This window comes from Hylobates moloch, unplaced genomic scaffold (genome assembly GCF_009828535.3).
Source record: "Hylobates moloch isolate HMO894 unplaced genomic scaffold, HMol_V3 SCAFFOLD_3, whole genome shotgun sequence".
In the NCBI taxonomy this organism is placed as follows: Eukaryota; Metazoa; Chordata; class Mammalia; order Primates; family Hylobatidae; genus Hylobates; species Hylobates moloch.
Window position 1 is genome coordinate 137,914,897 of NW_026652278.1, and position 19,880 is coordinate 137,934,776.

General features: G+C 36.6%; 1 protein-coding gene across 8 annotated transcripts in view; it reads right to left on the reverse strand.

Annotated features, from left to right (window-relative positions):
- TTC29 (tetratricopeptide repeat domain 29) overlaps nt 1-19,880 on the reverse strand; it is a 284,139-nt gene that overhangs the window by 177,892 nt on the left and 86,367 nt on the right. For all 8 annotated transcript variants that reach the window (XR_009212917.1, XM_032148009.2, XM_032148004.2 and 5 more), the window contains one exon: nt 15,927-16,012. Coding sequence is in view for 7 of the 8 variants with exons in the window: in XM_032148009.2 (XP_032003900.1) it covers nt 15,927-16,012 (86 nt within the window). In the remaining variant the exon portion in view is untranslated. The remainder of the gene's footprint in view (nt 1-15,926; nt 16,013-19,880) is intronic.

The following is a 19,880-nucleotide window of genomic DNA, read 5'->3' on the forward strand; positions in this document are numbered from 1 at the left end:
TGTCCTTTGTAGGGACATGGATGAAACTGGAAAACATCATTCTCAGTAAACTATCGCAAGGACAAAAAACCAAACACCGCATGTTCTTACTCATAGGTGGGAATTGAACAATGAGAACTCACAGACCCAGGAAGGGGAACATCACACTCCAGTGACTGTTGTGGGGTTGGGGGAGGGAGGAGGGACAGCATTAGGAGATATACCTAATGCTAAATGACGAGTTAATGGGTGCAGGAAATGAACATGGCACATGGATACATATGTAACAAACCTGCACATTGTGCACATGTACCCTAAACCCTAAAGTATAATAAGAAAAAAAAAAAAAAGAAATGGAAAGTAAGAATTCCTGACATTTTTTTCTCTGGAGAAGCTACAAAGCAGTGGGTCATTTCTAGCCTGATGCCACTTACATCTTTGGTTTCTTGAGACAGAGTCTCACTCTGTCGCCCAGACTGGAGTGCAGTGGCATGATCTCAGCTCACTGCAACCTCTGCCTCCCGGATTCAAGCGATTCTCCTGCCTCAGCCTCCCGAGTAGCTGGGACTACAGGCGTGAGCCACTGCACCCAGCCCGCCATTTGCATCATCTACTTCTGTATCCTGTTGTGCTTTTCTCCAAACTGTGCTGATTCCCAACTGGTCCAGCAGCAGAGGGGTGATTTCTTTTTTAAAGTTCAAGTGTTATTCAATAATAATTTCCAGTGGACAAGAATAACAAAATGTTATTAATGCCAATAAGTAGTTCATTACGTGGAACAGATGAGAATCTTATTAAACATTTATATGGGAAACTTGTGACGAGGCTCAACAAAAATGAGTTTAAAATCATCTTACTGACAACTCTACCAATTACAACAACATCAGTAGTTAGAGGCGTGGGCTCCTGTCTGGCTCTGCATCTGCTAGCTTTGTGACCACGGGCTGACTAGTTAATGGATGTCTCAGCCTTCTTTTCAAACAGCTTCTCCCCCAGTAGCCCTACTCAGAACAGTTTCACTCCTGCGACGCTCCTCCTCCAGCCTGGCTGGATGCATTTTGCTGCGCTCCCAGGCCTTTACTCTTGCTGCTCCCACTCCAATGAGGGAACAACAGCTTCGCTGTTGCTTCTCTAGCTCTTGCTCCCTATTATAAGAATGGCACTGGTATATGTCTCTTTTCCATGTAGATAATGCAGTCTTGCCCTATAGGAACAATCTACCTGACCATAAAGAAACTTCCCAGACCTATTATTCAACACTGTGCACCAAACTGAAGTTTAAAACATCATCAACATAATTATTACCATTTTTGATCATAGGGACTTTGGACAAAATTACTCAGGATTTCAGAATCTATACAGCTGTATTTTTCTCCCTATTTTATTGTTTTTGCTTTATAATTTATACGATTATTTTTTACCTTATGAATTCATTTTTAAATTCTTTTATTACTTGTTAAGCATTTAATAATTTTCTTTAATGTTGTGGGTTGAGATAAGCTGTTGAAATGCCTAACCTGCTACAATCAATCCTACACTAAAGATTTTTACCATGAACAACCTATATAAAACCTATTAAAAACATTAATTAAAACCTTTAAATTTTAATGGAATGGAAAGATATAATAGTTTACTTTTTAAGTAGTTTTTCTTTTATTTTTTATTACAAAATCAATATGTGTTAATTGTAGAAAATGTTGAGAGTACAGATACCAATCTCCCCCAAAAATAGAAAAATTAAAGTCATTCATTATTCCAGCTTCTACAGATAACCACCAAAAACAGTTTGGTAGTTCTAGCATTTTCACATATTATTTATGCACTACATATATATGTATTTATATATAAGTAGGGTCATAATGTACACTGTTTTATAACCTGATTTTTTTGTTCAACATATCAGTAATACTTTTATTGTTATAAAATGTTTATTCATTTTGTAATTTTTATTGGCTGCATTGTATTTCAGCACAGGATACCCAACAATGATTTATTCAATTTGATATTACTTTACATTTACTTTTTTTCTAAATTTTTCACCATTTCAAACAGCATTTATAGCATTGTATACAGAGGTTATAGCTAAATCTCTGTATATATTAATGATTTTATGAACAATATGACAGCTCAATATTTGCACACATTACTAATTATTTCCCTTAGGTAAATTCCAAAATGAGCAACTCTTGAGTCAAAAGATGTGCAAAATTTAAACCTTAAAACAAAGCTATCATTTACTGAATGCTTACTAAGTGCCAGGCACATTACTTCTTTATCTTATTTAATTGCCGCAGCAACTTTATCATTCCTATTTTTCAGATACGGAAAAGGAAGCCTACAAGCTAAGTGACTTGCATTCTGCCAGTGACTTGCACTGACAGAGTGGCCAAGGGCTGCTCAGGCCAGCACCTGGGATCTTCTGTTTGATGGCTGGGCTCATGGTAAACTGGAATTCCAGAAAATTTTAGTGTCCCTGGAAGCAACTATTAACCAATGAATGGTGGGAACTGGTGGATAAATACACCAGCTCCCTCATCTCTCCCCTGGGATAACTGATCTGTTTCTACACTGTTTCCTAGAGCGTCCCAGGTGACTGGCTTGGCAATACACCTTTTCTTGGCTTCCTTCTTTTGCCTGACTCCCTGGCTGATAGAATCCCTCCCAAATAAGCCACATGTACTCAGTTCCACGTCTCAAAGTCAGCTTCTGGGAAAACCTGAACCAAGTCATCAAGGTAGTCAACAGTGCAAAAGCATTCACCTATTGCTGCCCATGCTTTTGTAAGAACTCAAAGAATGCCTTGTAAGCTTTTACGAAATGTCCAGAAATGTGTATTTGAGCAAGAACGATGTGACACATTCGGGTTGCAATCAAAAATATTTTGTGACCAAGTTATTTCATGTTATTTATTTGGAAACTCTGGCACATAGAATCGAGTTAGCCACACTCCCTAGAGCAGGGCACACTTTTATCATTGGTCTGTGTGTGCCCCCTCAATTGTTCTTAATAAATTTTTCTCCTTCATCCACCGTCCTCACTCTTACTCCCTTTCCCCTCCATAAGCCCTCTCTAATGTGTCCCTAAAAGGTTTCTCTGGGACAGATATTCCCAGGAGTGGGCTGGTGTGCTACCAGGAAATCACGTACAGAATTTCACTCACACTGTCGCTCTTGGAATGATGGCCACACCAGCTTACCCTCCTAACTGCAGTTCTTGTAATCTCACGTCCTTGCCAACCTCTCACACTACTTGGCTTTGTAACTTTCTAATGTTTTGCCTCAAAGTCATGCTTTTGTGCAAAAGAATATTAAACTCCTCCCTTGAAATGCTCACAAAAGAAAGCTGTTACACACATCTATATAATCAACCCTTGATTGTTCAGGTGCCAAATGCCATTTTGTGGATTAGTTGGTTTCCTTATCTTCTTTCTCTTTTTCTATTCTCGGCCATCATCTTCATCATTAAAAACAATAAATAAGGGGCCAGGCAAGGTGGATCATGCCTGTAATCCCAGCAGCACTTTGGAAGGTTGAGACGGGTGAATCGCTTGAGGTCAGGAGTTCAAGACCAGCTTTGCCAATATGGTAAAACCCTGTCTCTATTAAAAATACAAAAATTAGCTGGGCATGGTGGCTCATGCCTATAATCCCAGTAGCACTTTGGGAGGCTGAGGCAGGTGAATCACTTGAGGTCAGGAGTTCAAGACCAGCCTGGCCAACATGGCAAAACCTCATCTCTACTAAAAATACAAAACTCAGCTGGGCATGGTGGTGCGCACCTGTAATCCCAGCTATTCTGGAGGCTGAGGCAGGAGACTCGCTTGAACCTGGGAGGCGGAGGTTGCAGTGGGCAGAGATTTCGCCAGTGCACTCCAGCCTGGGCGACAGAGCGAGAGTCCATCTCAAACAAACAAACAAACAAATAAATAAGGGTCAATAGAGGACAGTCATGGGAAAAAAATGGAGATTTAATCTTAAATTCATTGTATTAGTTATTAATGAAACTTATGTGTTGATTAAGGGAGAAAGTTGAAATTACTGGGTAAAAGAGTTTTTTACAAGTATATGGATTGAACATTAGGAGTATAGTATTAATGCTATTTTTAAATCCTAGTATATGTTATTTTTATTGTGCACCAATTATACTGTACAATTTCTAAATGCAATATTACTGTTAATTGTAGATCCATAATTACCTACACTAAAGACACCTTTGAGAATGTTTTGGATAAGTTTTAATATATTTGATTACATTTTTTCTTTCTGAAGTTACCCCTTTCATCTCTTAGAGGAATTATATATAATTTGGCTAAATTTGTAATGATGAAGTATGACCCACACACTTATTCCTGTTTAACACATCTAATCCTATAGTCTTCTCTGGGTTCTTCCAGGTGTAATGCCTCTTCTTCTTTCGCAGCCTCTAGATCAACGAGTGCTAACAGCTGTGCCATTGCCTCTAGGTCTGTCATACAATTAGTCTTGTGATGAACTATGCAGGTTGCTTTATTGCTCCAGTGCACATTTTCATATGCTAGGCCTTGAACTTTAAGGAGTATACATACATTATGTTCCATATGTCACTATTTAGTATAGTTGATTAGAGTACTCAATTTTCAGATTTTTGAACCTCATCCTCTTAGGATGCACTAAATAAAAAAATTTATCCTTTCCTTCATTTTTCTCTCACAATGAGTATCAGAAATTTTTGCACTGTTTCTTAAAATATGAATACCTAGATACAAAAACTTCAGCTTTATAAAGAGCTACTGTAGCAGTACTTTTTAAAAAATGAATAAGTAAAATAATCATGAAGTTTGGCCCAAGTGGTATTCTAGATCTCAAGGGAAACTAAAACCAGCTTTCACGTTAAAAAAAACAATACATTTTATTACTAGAAAATTTGTATTTATATTAATCTAGGCCACAAACTTTCTTTCCTGACATAAAACATTTCTTTATTTGTAGGAAAGTTTGTAAATTGTAAATTGTTACTGTACAGATTTGTTTCAAAAAATAAATATTTTAATTTTTTTGAGCTTTCTGATTTTCTACAATGCTTTTGTCATTTAAACGACAAATACTGTAATTTATATGACAAATACTATAATCATGATAAAAAAAGAAAACGATGCATATTTTCCTAAGCTGTAACATTATTAATATTATTCATTAATTAATTAAAATATTATTAATATGTAAAAAAATTAGAGACATTTTAAAAAATTAAAAATGATTTAAAGAGAAACTCCCCATTGATGAGGAAATGAAAAAAAAATTCAATTTACTGAGATTCTATTCTGTGATCTTCACTACAGAAACTATGTTAAATTAGTACCACAATGTTACCTGTTTCAATGTTTCAGAAAGGATACAACTTTAAATATTAGGATAACAATAACAAAATTATTAGTAAAACATTTTAAGTTTTCATAATTCCCTAAGTATTAAAACATATTTTTATAAACTACCTATTCAAAATAAGATCAGATATGGAATACATTTTGTACTATGCCTTAAGTTATTGTATGATAATTCTGAATAAGACATTTTCTATACAATTTGTAAATACATATTTTAAAATTAGAAAATATTACTATTTCCTTTTAATGTTGGTTTTAAACAACCCTTTCTTTTGCATATCAGACACTGAATATTTTGAATATTACTTAGCAAAACATATAAAATGAAAATAAGGTAGGTGCTGTTTCTGTACTGGTGGAAGTGTGTGCGTGTGTGTGTGTGGCGGGTAATGCTAAATAGAAAGAGGTCCAAGCCACAACAATTGGGGGAAATGGGATCTGTAACAGCTGCTCCTTTTAGATTCCCCAAGAAGGAGAGTGCCTGAGGTGGGCCACAGGACAAAAGGATAAAGCAGATGAAAACTCTGATGTAAAGCAGGAAAATGACTGCTGAGACCGCTGAGCCTACACCTGAATCATCTCAAGCTGAGTGGCGAGCCCTCTTTAGCATGCCTCAGAAGCTGGTGATGAACTACACACGACCAGGAGGCAAACTGGCTGCAAGCAGGCTTGTCTGCATGTTATGTATAATGATAACCAGCCATCCTCTGGGAGAAGGGGCCATGATTTCCTCTCTGGCAGCATCTGAGCTCCCCTCGGTTACCCAGACCATTAAACCAAGGATGGAAGGGTAAATTTTAGGTAAGGATTTCTAACTGGTGAGTAAAGACAATTTCTGTTTAATGGGCAATGAGTAGCTCTGATGTTTAAAGAAAGAAATAACTCAATTTTTAAAAAATGTGTCATATTTTTAACACAAAGAAAAGTTATTAATAAATGAACAATAAAACATTTTTCACAAAATGTTGGTTTATCTTCTTTCCATTATATAAAAATGTGCCAATACAAAAATAAATTTAGGTACTGTGTAATTTACATATGATAAATAGTAAATTACAATTAAGAATAAAGTAAGAATGAAGTAGAGACTTTGAATGCATACTCAATAAATGCTGTCTACCACAGTATCATTGCTATCATTATCCAGTTATAGTTACATCGATCTGTAGTGATAATGGTATCTTACATTTGAGAACTGTTTATAATTTAAAGTGTAAACATACATTTTTAAATTTTGGTCTTCACAAAGACACAGTGAAGCTGCCATTAGGATTGTTATTTCACAAACGAAACTGAGCCTCCAAGAAGTTAAGTGACTAACCTAAGGTCACACAGCTAGTGCATGGCAGACAGGACTAAAATCCATGTCTTCCATGGCTCCAAGCCTCATGTGCTCTTTCTGTACCACAGTTACCTCTGATATGAACACTGTACATCCAAACCTACAGCCATTTCACATATTTGGCCACTTATAATTAGAATGCCATTGCTATGTATGACTTGACCTATATTCCATTAAAATGCTCTTTATCATGTAATATATGTACATCAACTTCTCCTTCAAATACTTTTAACTGTGTAGACTTTACCAACACATTTGACATTTGTTCCTATGCTAACTAAGGGTTTGAGAATACCATAGGTCTAGAGCAGAAGCCAGACATTGTGATTTCGTAGATGTATGATCATCTAGCACTTTGGAAAAAATATTATTTTATGTATATTAATAGTAACATAATAGTTTTAGTTATCTGAGTGTTAAGCCCCATGCTACAAATTTCAGGCACATATTCTTACTTAACTCTCACAAGGCTGTCCTGAGTTACAGAGTAGGATTATCCCCATCTTACAGAAGAGGAAACTAATGTTCAGAAAGGTTAAGTCAGTCACTTGTTCAATGTCACATGGTGAGGTGGTAGCAGATCTGGGATTCTATGCTTGATTAGTTTGATTTTAGAGCCCATCAGTTAATGATGTTGTTGTCCTCTCACTCCAAAGAGTTGATAAATGTACTCCCTAAAAAGCATTTTGAGAGTGCCTTATCTGAGAAATGCTAGTACTTACTGCCTTTACTTCATACAAATGTCTAACGATCAAAGATTTGGTAGCAGATATGAGCACCAATATGCATTCCAGGAAACTCTAATATCATGATGTCATATTAAACTGGCCCCAACTGTCATCTACATGCAGCCAGGAGATGATAGGGAAGAGTGAGAATGCAGATATGAAGAAGCCATTGCTCTTGTAGACAAACTGATTCAAATTACAGATAGAATAAATGTGGTGTCCATCAGAAAGATTCATCCTATTATTATATCCTGCAGACATTCAGAACTCTAGAGCCGAAGTATTGGAAATAACACAGAAAGGACCCAAAGGAACACTGAGTCTCAGACGGCCTCTCTCTTGATTCCTCCTTTGCCTTGGCTTCTTTGTTCTCATTTTCTTCCCCTCTTGTTTATTATTTTTTATTTACATTTTTTTCTTCTGACATACACTTTTCAAGAATTTCTTACATCTAGTGTAAGAAAATCTAAAAAATGATTAATGCAAGTGTATTTGCTTGCCTTGCCTTTCCCAGACTATGAACTCTCGCATAACCCATTTGATACTCCTTTTTCTCTCAAACCAGCGTTATCCCTACTGGGTTCTATTACGCACATAACAGTTATAATTTTTCAGAGGAATGGGTTGTGCAAAGTAGAGATAAGACTGCTGAAAGAGTCAAGATTTATTGACCTGAAAGAGAAAAGAAGGCAGGAGAGAGAGAAGAGAGAGGAGTGATAACCACACAGAAGTGGAATACACGGGGGGAGTTTTGGGTTTAGGGAGTGACATAAAGATATGGGCTTCTGAATATCCTGTGATAGACAAATTTAAAAGTTAGAGAAATAGAAGGAAAGAGGATTTTAAGAAATAATGGTGCTGTGAGTTAAGATTAGCTCTTTTACTCTTCTTTAAGGGTAATTAAGTAGAAATTAAAATTACTTTTAGTTTAGATTGCTGGATTTCTTTTCTTTTAATATGTCATCATACAAAGACTGAGAGCCATGGAGAACTCTGAGATTTATTTGGGTTGCATAATGGTTTCAGCAGTAGACAGAAATGTGTCTTCACTTATTAAAGTGACCAAAGAAGAGATTAGTTTTTGGTTTGTCAGTATGAAATCTGCCAAGGTATTTGCATATCAGCTAGATTATCACTTGATTTAAGAGCCCACTGCTATAAACAATGGGTTGACTTTTAAAAGAGAGGTAAACTATATACAGAAAGCAACTAAGTGGAAACAACTGTAAGAACTCTCTCCCCCGGAAACTTTCTGTCAGCTAAACATTACAAAGCAAATAAATCATTGATAGAAATCATTTCTCATATAGTATGGCTTTATCTTTGCTTACATTTATTGAGTTGAAAAAATGTATTACTTTAGCGAAACCCTAAGGATATATTATTTTACACACATGATACATATCCTCCATTGTTAATAAATATGTATCAAATAAAAATTTTTGGAATATTTTTTCTGATACAGTAGTTCCTCCTTATATGTGGAGAATATGATCCAAAACCCCCAGTGGATGCCTGAAACTTCAGATAGTACTGAATCCTATATTCACTGTTTCTTCTTATACAGTCATAGGCAGGCAGCGTATACAGCATGGATACTCTCAATGAAGGGATGATTTATGTCCCAGATGGGACAGAGTGGAACAGCACGAGATTTCATTGTGCTACTCAGAATGGTGCATAATTGAAAACTTAACCAATTTTTACTTCCGAAATTTTTCCATTTAATATTTTCAGAGTGCGGTTGACCACCACCAACAAACTGTGGGAAGTAAAACCTCAGATGAGGGAAGACTATTTTGTATTACTTATTTGCATTTTTCTATGTGATGCTACTGGTGAGGCTGGAGATATAGGTCAACCACATCTACAAGCTAACACTAATGTTAGAAGCATTCTAAACTGTTACAAAGACGCTAATGTATGTAAACATAGAGATGGCTTCTGTTTTGTATATGGAATAAATAATAGTAATGGGGTGAATCCTGTATTTTAAAAGAAAATGAAATATAAATCTGTTGAATTTTGTTTTCATAGTATCATTTTTAAGTTAATTATTGCAAAATAATAGAAAGCAAATAATTCTCTGCCTGTTTTAAAGATTGAATAAAGTTGATATTCTTAGAATCATTACGTGGATTGATATATTTAGCGAGAAAGGAAATTCATACATAAAAACGAAGGGCTAAGCAAGGCCATTCCTTTTCCTTAAAATAACTTTACGTTGGTATGTGGCTGGTCCAATTTTGCACAAGGTCTTAGATGTGATTGTTGGTAAAATATTTTTATCTTTCAAACCTTAGGACCTTATAATATACCTCCTAAAATTTGGAATTTACCCTACTTAGAACATTTACAGGTCTAAATTGATGATGGCCAAAGGGAATTACGCTTTCCTTCCCCAGCACATGGCATATGCAGGTAGCATTCTCCTCGTTAAGTGTCAGGGTCTCCATGACCTCTTGTACAGATTTATTAGTGTAACTATTTTTTCTCTTTAACAAATACTCTTTCCTTACTAGTAGGTGTTTCAGCCCTAAATAAATCTATTATTTGTTTTTAGTTTAGCTGTATTCTATCATTCAGTAAAGAACCCTATACCAACAAGGAATGAGTCACCAAAGTTTTATTCATATGCTTGTCTGCACATTCTTCTATTACTGTATTAATACTTTACTGATAAAGCCTTTCCATTAAGATACATTAGCAAAATTTCAAAATTCCTTCTATTTCAGATTAATAGAACTATTGATTAGGAATATTCACTTGTATCTGTCCAAGTTTCTTTGAAAAAAATGTAAAAATATTTAGATAGATGAATAACATTATTGGAAGGGGGAAAATTGTGAGAGGTAGAAGTTGAATCCAGAGGCAAGACACTGAGAATTTGAAAATATTCCAATTCATCAATTTGAAATACAAGTGAGAAGATAAAATGATGTATAGAATTAATGACAACAATTAAAGATAGACTGAATATGAAAAGGAAAGGAAAATGCTAAATCTAACACGACAAAGCTGTTTCTGAGCCTTCTTACATCTCTTCATAGCTACACTATGGCAGGAACATCAGTAGTGCTTTAAAACAGGTGAAGACAATGCTGGTAATACTATGCAAGGTGGGAAAGTAGAATAAAAGAGGATCTAGAAAGAAAACTTTAAAAAATACATGTTGAATATTTACTTTGTGATTACATAACTGGTTAGATCTCCAATCAATCAGGGAATCGATCTTACATGTTTATTTATATTTTATCATTTTATATATATATATATATATATACACACACACACCCAATATATTCACTAAATAAGGAGTGCTCTGTTCTGCTATAGATTTCTAATAGAAATATTGTAAGCTAGAAGGAATGCCATCACAGAAGACCCTGCAGATAGGAAGATATGTTGTAATTTGCAAGCAGATAATAGATCACTTATGTAACATCGTTACTTTCATCAGGTCCAGAAAGAAAAAAGTAAAAGGAGATTCAATTGAAAAGTTGAAGAATGTCCTTTCAACTCAAAGAAATAGAAAAAGTGGCTAAGATAGGACACTAAGGAGAGTGAAAAGACATTGCCTTCAAATCTGAAGTCAAAGCAAAGCTCTGTTCAAATGTTGTGCTTGGCTTCTGCAAGTCTACAGTTGGGTGAGCTGTGTCCAAGAAGGCAACAATATTCTTCCACAAATATTCTGTCAAAATGTAGGCTCTGAAGAAAGTCCCAGGCTTTTCCCAACTGCAAAGGCTACTGGATGATAGCAGTGAGCCTGAGGGCTGGAATACGCCCTTGCCTAGTTTCCCGAAGCCTCTACTCTGGCTGAAGAATTAAATAACAAGAACTAACTAAACCTGGGCCAGGCGTGGTGGCTCACCACTGTAATTCCAGCATTTGGGGAGGCTGAGGCGGGCAGATCACAAGATCAGGAGATCGAGACCATTCTGGCTAACACGGTGAAACCCCGTCTCTACTAAAAGTACAAAAAATTAGCCAGGCGTGGTGGCATGCGCCTGTAGTCCCAGCTACTCAGGAGGCTGAGGCAGGAGAATGGTGTGAACCTGGGAGGTGGAGCTTGCAGTGAGCCGAGATCATGCCACTACACTCCAGCCTGGGTGACAGAGCCAGACTCCATCTCAGAAAAAAAAAAAAAGAATTAACTAAACCTAATTCCAATCCAGGTACATTTACTGGAAATATCTGCATAGAGTGCTCTCATTCCAGCCCAAATCCCAGGATTATGCAGTTTGCAAAAATGTGCAGTTTGCACGTCTGTTTCTTTTAGAAATACCTGGTATGAAATCATCTTTTCTGTGTTCCCCCTGCCTTCCTGGATACTCCTGCTTAAGCTCTTTTGTACCTCCCTTCTTCATCCAATTTGGCTCTAGGTCTTTTTCTTTCAACACTATTAACTCCCTCTCTAGGAAATCTCATCCACTCCACAGCTTCAATTTGCTGAAAACATACAAATTTATAGAATGTATTATATTCTCCAGAGAAACAGAAGCAACAGGATAGATGCAAAATCTCTTTTAATCACCCTATGTAGCCATTTCTTAGGCCTGATGGAACAAACTGTGACAAACTAAATGTCTTAAAATAACAGAAATGAATTCACTCACAGTTTCTCATAGTCTCTCATATATATATGAAGAGATTTGTTACTTATTGTAAGGTACTGGCTGCCGTGATTATAGAGGCTGAGAAATCCCACTATCTGCTGTCCATAAACTGCATACCCAGGAGAGCTGGTGGTGTAGTTTGAAGGCCTGCAAACTGGTGAGTCAGTGATGTAGATTCAGATGGGGTCTGAAGACCTGAGAACCATCAGTGCTGACAATGGAAGATCGATGTCTCTGCTCAAACAGTCTGGTCAAGTAAATCTGCCCTTCCTCTGCCTTTTTGTTCTATTGAACTCCCCAGTGGATTAAATGATGCCCATCCACATAGGGGAAGGCCATCTGCTTTACTCAACCCACCAATTCAAATGCTAATCTTCTCCAGAAACACCCTCAGAGACACACCCAGAAATGTTTCGCCAGCTATCTGGGCATCCCATGACCCAGCCTAGTTGACACATAAAATTAACTTTCACATATAATATTTCCCCTCTAGACTTCTTTTTAAGCTCCAGACCCTCATATTTAACTGTCTACTTGAACTCTCCTTGAATACCTTTAAAACTCCTCGAATTCTACATATCCAAAATTGAACTCTCCATTTCCCTGCAAGCCTTTCACATTCCCTATCCCAGTAAACAACACCAGCATCCACCCAGTTCCACAGCCAGGAACTCAGGGCCCATCTTTGCACCTCTGTGTCCCTCACCTCCTATACTTAGCCTGTTACCAAGTCCTTTATAACTTTTGAATCTGTCTAATTCCTTCCATCTTCACTATTACTGCTCAAGTCCAGAGACTTAGATTAGTGAAAAAATTAAAAAATAATAATTATCAAAGGTTTATTATAAACCAGGCAGACAGTCTTTTAAAACTTTACATATATTATCTCTTATTATCACCCTATGTATTAGTTCTCTAGGGCCGACATAAAAATTACCACAAACTAAATGACTTAAAATAATAGAAATATATTCTCTTCTAGCTTTGAAGGCTACAAGTCTGAAATCAAGGCATCAGCAGGGCTGTGATCTTTTTAAAGGCTCTAGGAGAGGATCCTTCCTTGCCTCTTCTATCTCCTGGCGGTTCCAGAGATTCCTTGACTTGTGACTGTATCACTGCACTCTCTGTCCTTGTCTTCACATGGTCTTTTCCTCTGCACATGTGGCTTCCTGTCTTCTGTTTCAAATCTTCCGCCTTTTTCTTATAAGAATGTTTGTGTTCATATTTAGAGTCCACCTAGATAATCTAGAATGAGCACTTCATCTCAAGATCTTTAACTTAATTACCTCTGCATTCACAGGTTCCAGAGATTAGGAAGTAGATTTTTTTTTTGAGAGGAGTAACATTTAACTCACTACCCTTTATGAAATAAGTACAGCTATTAGTCCCACTGGATAGATGGGGCAATTGAGACTCAAAGAGTGTAAGGGATTTGCCCAGTGTCACACAGTTAATAGGTTGTAGGGACTTAAGCTTCACATATACTTTCAGAGAAACAATTTCAATACTCTTCTGAAAGGAGTAACAGTTTCAAGTAAAGTAGTTCCTCCCTTGGATGTCAAATATTCCTTCTTCAATCTATTCATTACTAGACTATCCTACACCACTAGGAATAGGATATACCAGCATTTCCACCTCTAGGAATCTATTCTATGGATAAATTTGTCACATCTGATGAAACTGTTCACTGCCACAACCTTTACAATAAAAGTTATGTGAAACAACCTTAATGCCCAGCAGTAGAAGATGTTTGAATCCATTATGGCACAGCCACACAATGGGATATCATGTAGACCCCTTAAGATAAGGCTTGTCCAAATTAACACAGGAACAGAAAATCAAATACCACTTGTTCTCACTTATAAGTGGGAGCGAAACCTTGTGTACTCATGGACATAAAGATGAGAACAATAGACAACTAGAGGGAAGAGGGCAATGGCTGAAAAACTATCAGGTACTATGCTCACTATCTGGGTGACAGGATCAATCATACCCCAAACCTCAGCATCACAAAACATACTCAGATAACAAATCTGCACATGTACCCCCGAATCTAAAAGTTGAAATTATAAATAAATAAATACAATGAGACTTGCCTATAGTTAATAATGGTATATTATATACTTGAAGTTTACTGAGACTAGATCTTACGTGTCCTCACACACATACAAAAGAAGTTAATATGGGAGGTGATGGACAGGCCAACTAGTTTGATTTGGGAAATAATTTCCCAATATATAAATATATCAAAACATCACATTGTACATCTTAAATATATGCAATGTTTATCTGCCAATCATACCTCAATAAAGTTGGAAAAATTAAAATAATAAAACTAGGCATGCCTCTATGCATTAGTATGGAAGAAATTAACTCAAGGTGCAGAACAGTGCATATAAAATGCAACAATTTCCTAAATAACACAAAGGAAACATATATATGCACTTTACAGATATTTGAATATATAGAATATTTTTGGAAAGATAAGCCAGAAATGTGTAACTGTGTTTGTCTCTGAGAAAAGAACTGTGAGACTGAGTACAGGGAGGGAAAGAAAATTTAGTTTTCATTGTGAATTTTATTGTATTGTTTGAATTTATTTTGTGTTTGCATTACCGAGAGAGAAAGAATATCTATGAGCTAGTTTTCACCTAATTTTCCAATTTGACCTCCAACTGAATCTCATCTTCCACCTAAGTCCTTGCTTCCCAACACACTGAGTAAGTCCATGTTGAGTGTGTATGAATGTGTGCACACACATATATCTGGTGATCTATCATTGTGGACTCTGTTTTCTACATGTGTAAATCCTGTCTCTCAAAAACTTTTTTTCTGGTGCAGCCTCCCTGGTCTTCAGTGTTGGAACCAACCACTCTTCCCTCTGCACTTAAAAAGCCCCTGTTCATCCTACTTTGAATTGTGGTTATGCTTGCAAGTTGTTTACCCTCATTAAATTAACTCCTAAAAAGAAGTGTGCATCTCGTTGGTGTCTGTGTTCCCCAAGGTATCAGAAACAAAGCTTTGCTGAATGCTAATCATTAATTTAAAAATATTAAGCATAAGAGTCATCTAGGAAAACCTAAGTTTTCTATGATATCCAACTGTAAGGGGGCTAGAGGAAAATACCTAGCCCAAATATAGGAATTCTACTTAGCAAAAAATATCTAAAGGAGCAAAGAAGATCCCGAAAGCTAAAAATTAATCCAATATTGTGTATCACATTGGATTATTATAAGAGATGTAGGTGAAATACTTTAAATACATAGTAGAGGTAAGAGATGAAGAAAAAATGACTTCAGTTATAATTCAGGAAAGATCGCTCTTGACATTTTTATTTGTTTGTTTTTAGCCAAACAAAACCTGGTTGCAAAATAGCCGAACAGTGATTTGATTATAGGGCAGGCTACTTCTCAGACTGGGACTAACACCCATCTCTACCTCTGTTGCCTCCCCACTACCTGCACTGAAGATATACATCAATGCAGCTCACTCTATTTGCTTTATAACTGCATTTTTGTGTGTGCAAAATTTCCCAAATCATATTATAAAATGACTGTAATTTCTTTTTTGTTATTTACTTTTTACCATACTTAAACCTATTTCCTCTTGTCCTTGTTGATATGGGCATATGGAGGACCATATTACTCCATTTATTTAACTTTCACATATCCCAAAGCACTTCATAGTAATTGATTACATAGCACTGTACCTTCAATAAACAATAAAACCGATTTTTAAAACGCTTCTAGCATATTGCTATTCTGCTTTAATCTCAGTAAATACGCACACCTATGTCAGGCCTAACTCATTTCTATTGGCCTTGTAATAACATATAGGAAAATAAAATAAATATACTAAAATAAAAATTAAAAATGGCAGTGATTAAAAGTTTAGCTTACTGTTAATGCTGTTTCATATTCCTCAGCAGCTAAGTGTGCTAAGCCCAAGTAGTAAGAGGCTTCCGCTTCCAACTTTTTGTCACTTCCTGGAAAAAAATTACCAAGTATTCAAGAAATGCTTTATTACAACAAACAGAATCCTTGCTTTTCAAGACAGTAGAAAATTATTATTTTTAGAAGTAGGTAGTTTTATCAATAATCCCCAAAACCTAGCTGTATACTGGAAAAAAAAAAAAAAAGGCTGATGTAAACACAATTTACCTGGATCATAGATATTAAATTAAGATTCTTTAACAATGTAATTATATACCTCATACATGACATACCTCACACCATTTGGCAAATATATAACTTGCTTATATTTAGTTTATAATGGGGTTTCCCTTTATAAACACAGCCAATATTATCATTTTGACATTCACGTATAATTTTTATACTAGTCCAGCATGTAAAGGCTTACAGTCATCTAGAATAGTTGCTGCTACATACATAAAACAACCGATAATGGATAACAACCTTAAATGGTGCACAAACATTCATACTCAATCACATGGACTGACATTCAGCTAAGTTACCAACTGCAGATAATTCACAAATTAATGAATTTTTATTTTGATTATGTTCTGTTTAAGAGCTATTGATTAAAGCATAGGTGAGAGTAACTGACAGAGCTTAGTTTCCTGGTACAAAATTCCATGCATATTTGAAATCCAAACACTTTTCTTTACTAATCACTGGTAATGCTTTTCATTATTTTTTTTGCAAGAAAGTTAGTCTTTCTAATTCCTGCGATATCTTACTAATTTTATTTCAGAAATTAACCACTTCTTTCCAAAAGCAAAATGTGTAAAGATATAACGTGGTTCAACATGACATACCTCATACCATTTGGCAAATATATAACTTGCTTATATTTAGTATATTAAATGTAACATTGGCTTCCAATGTGACTAACTCCTGGCTAATGCAAATGCTGAGTGATCTAACCTTTGTTTTTGGTCTTTGGAAAGTAAGTGATACGGTTTTGATGTCTGTCCTCTCCAAATCTCAGGTAGAAATGTGATCCCCAATGTTAGAGGTGGTGCCTGTGGAAGGTGTCTGTCATGGGGGCAGATCCCTCATGAATGTCTTGGTGCCATCCTTATGGTAACGAGTGAGCTCTTGCTCTATTAATCCACGTGAGAGCTGATTGCTTTAAAGAGCCTACCATCTCTCCTACTCCTTCTCTCGCCATATGACATGCCTGCTCCCCTTTGCCTTCTGCCATGATTGGAAGCTTCCTGAAGCCCTTACCAGAAGGAGATGCTGGCACCATGCTTCTAGTACAGTCTGTGGAGCTTTAAGTAAAAAAAACAAAAAAAAAAAAGCAAAAAAAACCTCTTTTCTTTATAAATTATTTACCCTCAGATATTCCTTTATAGAAATGCAAAATAGACCAATACAGGAAGTATCCTTAGATTTCTGAGCTCCACATTCCAACCATGAAGGATGTCAGCAGGAACAATATTTCATGCTGCATTCACTCTCACCACTCACCAAATAACCACTGCTAAAGCAGTGGCTCTTTGAAGACTTCAAGGAAATAGCATGGCAAATGCCAGTGACAGTATTTTTTTCTTCTCTAGCTATTTCCCTGATTGCAGAGAATTATACCTTCAAGATCTCACTTTAGCAGAGTTGATGATGCCAGTAATCCAGTAAGGGGAATTTTAATTCTTAAAATTCAGCTGGGCCCTACCTTTTTCTCTGGTATAGGATTATGGGTTCTGGGGAAAAAGGTGGGACTAGTGAAGAGAAAAACAGAATAGAAGAAAGAGGCTATGACAGGAAGCTACTTATTAGAGAGTTAAAAGTTGGCTGTATGTGGTATGTATTTTCTTTTTTTTTTTTTTATTATACTTTAGGTTTTAGGGTACATGTGCACAATGTGCAGGTTTGTTACATATGTATCCATGTGCCATGTTGATTTCCTGCACCCATTAGCTCGTCATTTAGCATTAGGTATATCTCCTAATGCTGTCCCCGCCCCCCCCACCCCCCACCCCACAACAGTACCCGGAATGTGATGTTCCCCTTGCGATAGTTTACTGAGAATGATGTTTTCCAGTTTCATCCATGTCCCTACAAAGGACACGAACTCATCATTTTTTATGGCTGCATAGTATTCCATGGTGTATATGTGCCACATTTTCTTAATCCAGTCTATCGTTGTTGGACATTTGGGTTGGTTCCAACTCTTTGCTATTGTGAATAGTGCCGCAATAAACATACGTGTGCATGTGTCTTTATAGCAGCATGATTTATAGTCCTTTGGGTATATACCCAGTAATGGGATGGCTGGGTCAAATGGTATTTCTAGTTCGAGATCCCTGAGGAATCGCCACAATGTTTACAGTCCCACCAACAGTGTAAAAGTTTCTTTTTTCCACATCCTTCCAGACCTTTTTTCATTCTAACTGGTGTGAGATGGTATCTCACTGTGGTTTTGATTTGCATTTCTCTGATGGCCAGTGATGATGAGCATTTCTTCATGTGTTTTTTGGCTGCATAAATGTCTTCTTTTGAGAAGTGTCTGTTCATGTCCTCTGCCCACTTTTTGATGGGGTTGTTTGTTTTTTTCTTGTAAATTTGTTTGAGTTCATTGTAGATTCTGGATATTAGCCCTTTGTCAGATGAGTAGGTTGCAAAAATTTTCTCCCATTCTGTAGGTTGCCTGTTCACTCTGATGGTAGTTTCTTTTGCTGTGCAGAAGCTCTTTAGTTTAATGAGATCCCATTTGTCAATTTTGGCTTTTGTTGCCATTGCTTTTGGTGTTTTAGACATGAAGTCCTTGCCCACGCCTATGTCCTGAATGGTATTGCCTAGGTTTTCTTGTAGGATTTTAATGGTTTTAGGTCTAACATGTAAGTCTTTAATCCATCTTGAATTAATTTTTGTATAAGGTGTAAGGAAGGGATCCAGTTGCAGCTTTCTACATATGACTAGCCAGTTTTCCCAGCACCATTTATTAAATAGGGAATCCTTTCCCCATTTCTTGTTTTTGTCAGGTTTGTCAAAGATCAAATAGTTGTAGATATGCGGCATCATTTCTGAGGGCTCTATTCTGTTCCATTGATCTATATCTCTGTTGTGGTACCAGTACCATGCTGTTTTGGTTACTGTAGCCTTGTAGTATAGTTTGAAGTCAGGTAGCGTGATGCCTCCAGCTTTGTTCTTTTGGCTTAGGATTGACTTGGCGATGCGGGCTCTTTTTTGGTTCCATATGAACTTTAAAGTAGTTTTTTCCAATTCTGTGAAGAAAGTCATTGGTAGCTTGATGGGGATGGCATTGAATCTATAAATTACTTTGGGCAGTATGGCCATTTTCACGATATTGATTCTTCCAACCCATGAGCATGGAATGTTCTTCCATTTGTTTGTATCCTCTTTGATTTCATTGAGCAGTGGTTTGTAGTTCTCCTTGAAGAGGTCCTTCACATCCCTTGTAAGTTGGATTCCTAGGTATTTTATTCTCTTTGAAGCAATTGTGAATAGGAGTTCACTCATGATTTGGCTCTCTGTTTGTCTGTGATTGGTGTACAAGAATGCTTGTGATTTTTGCACATTGATTTTGTATCCTGAGACTTTGCTGAAGTTGCTAATCAGCTTAAGGAGATTTTGGGCTGAGACAATGGGATTTTCTAGATATACAATCATGTCATCTGCAAACAGGGACAGTTTGACTTCCTCTTTTCCTAACTGAATACCCTTTATTTCCTTCTCCTGCCTGATTGCTCTGGCCAGAACTTCCAGCACTATGTTGAATAGGAGCAGTGAGAGAGGGCATCCCTGTCTTGTGCCAGTTTTCAGAGGGAATGCTTCCAGTTTTTGCCCATTCAGTATGATATTGGCTGTGGGTTTGTCGTATATAGCTCTTATTATTTTGAGATACGTCCCATCAATACCTAATTTATT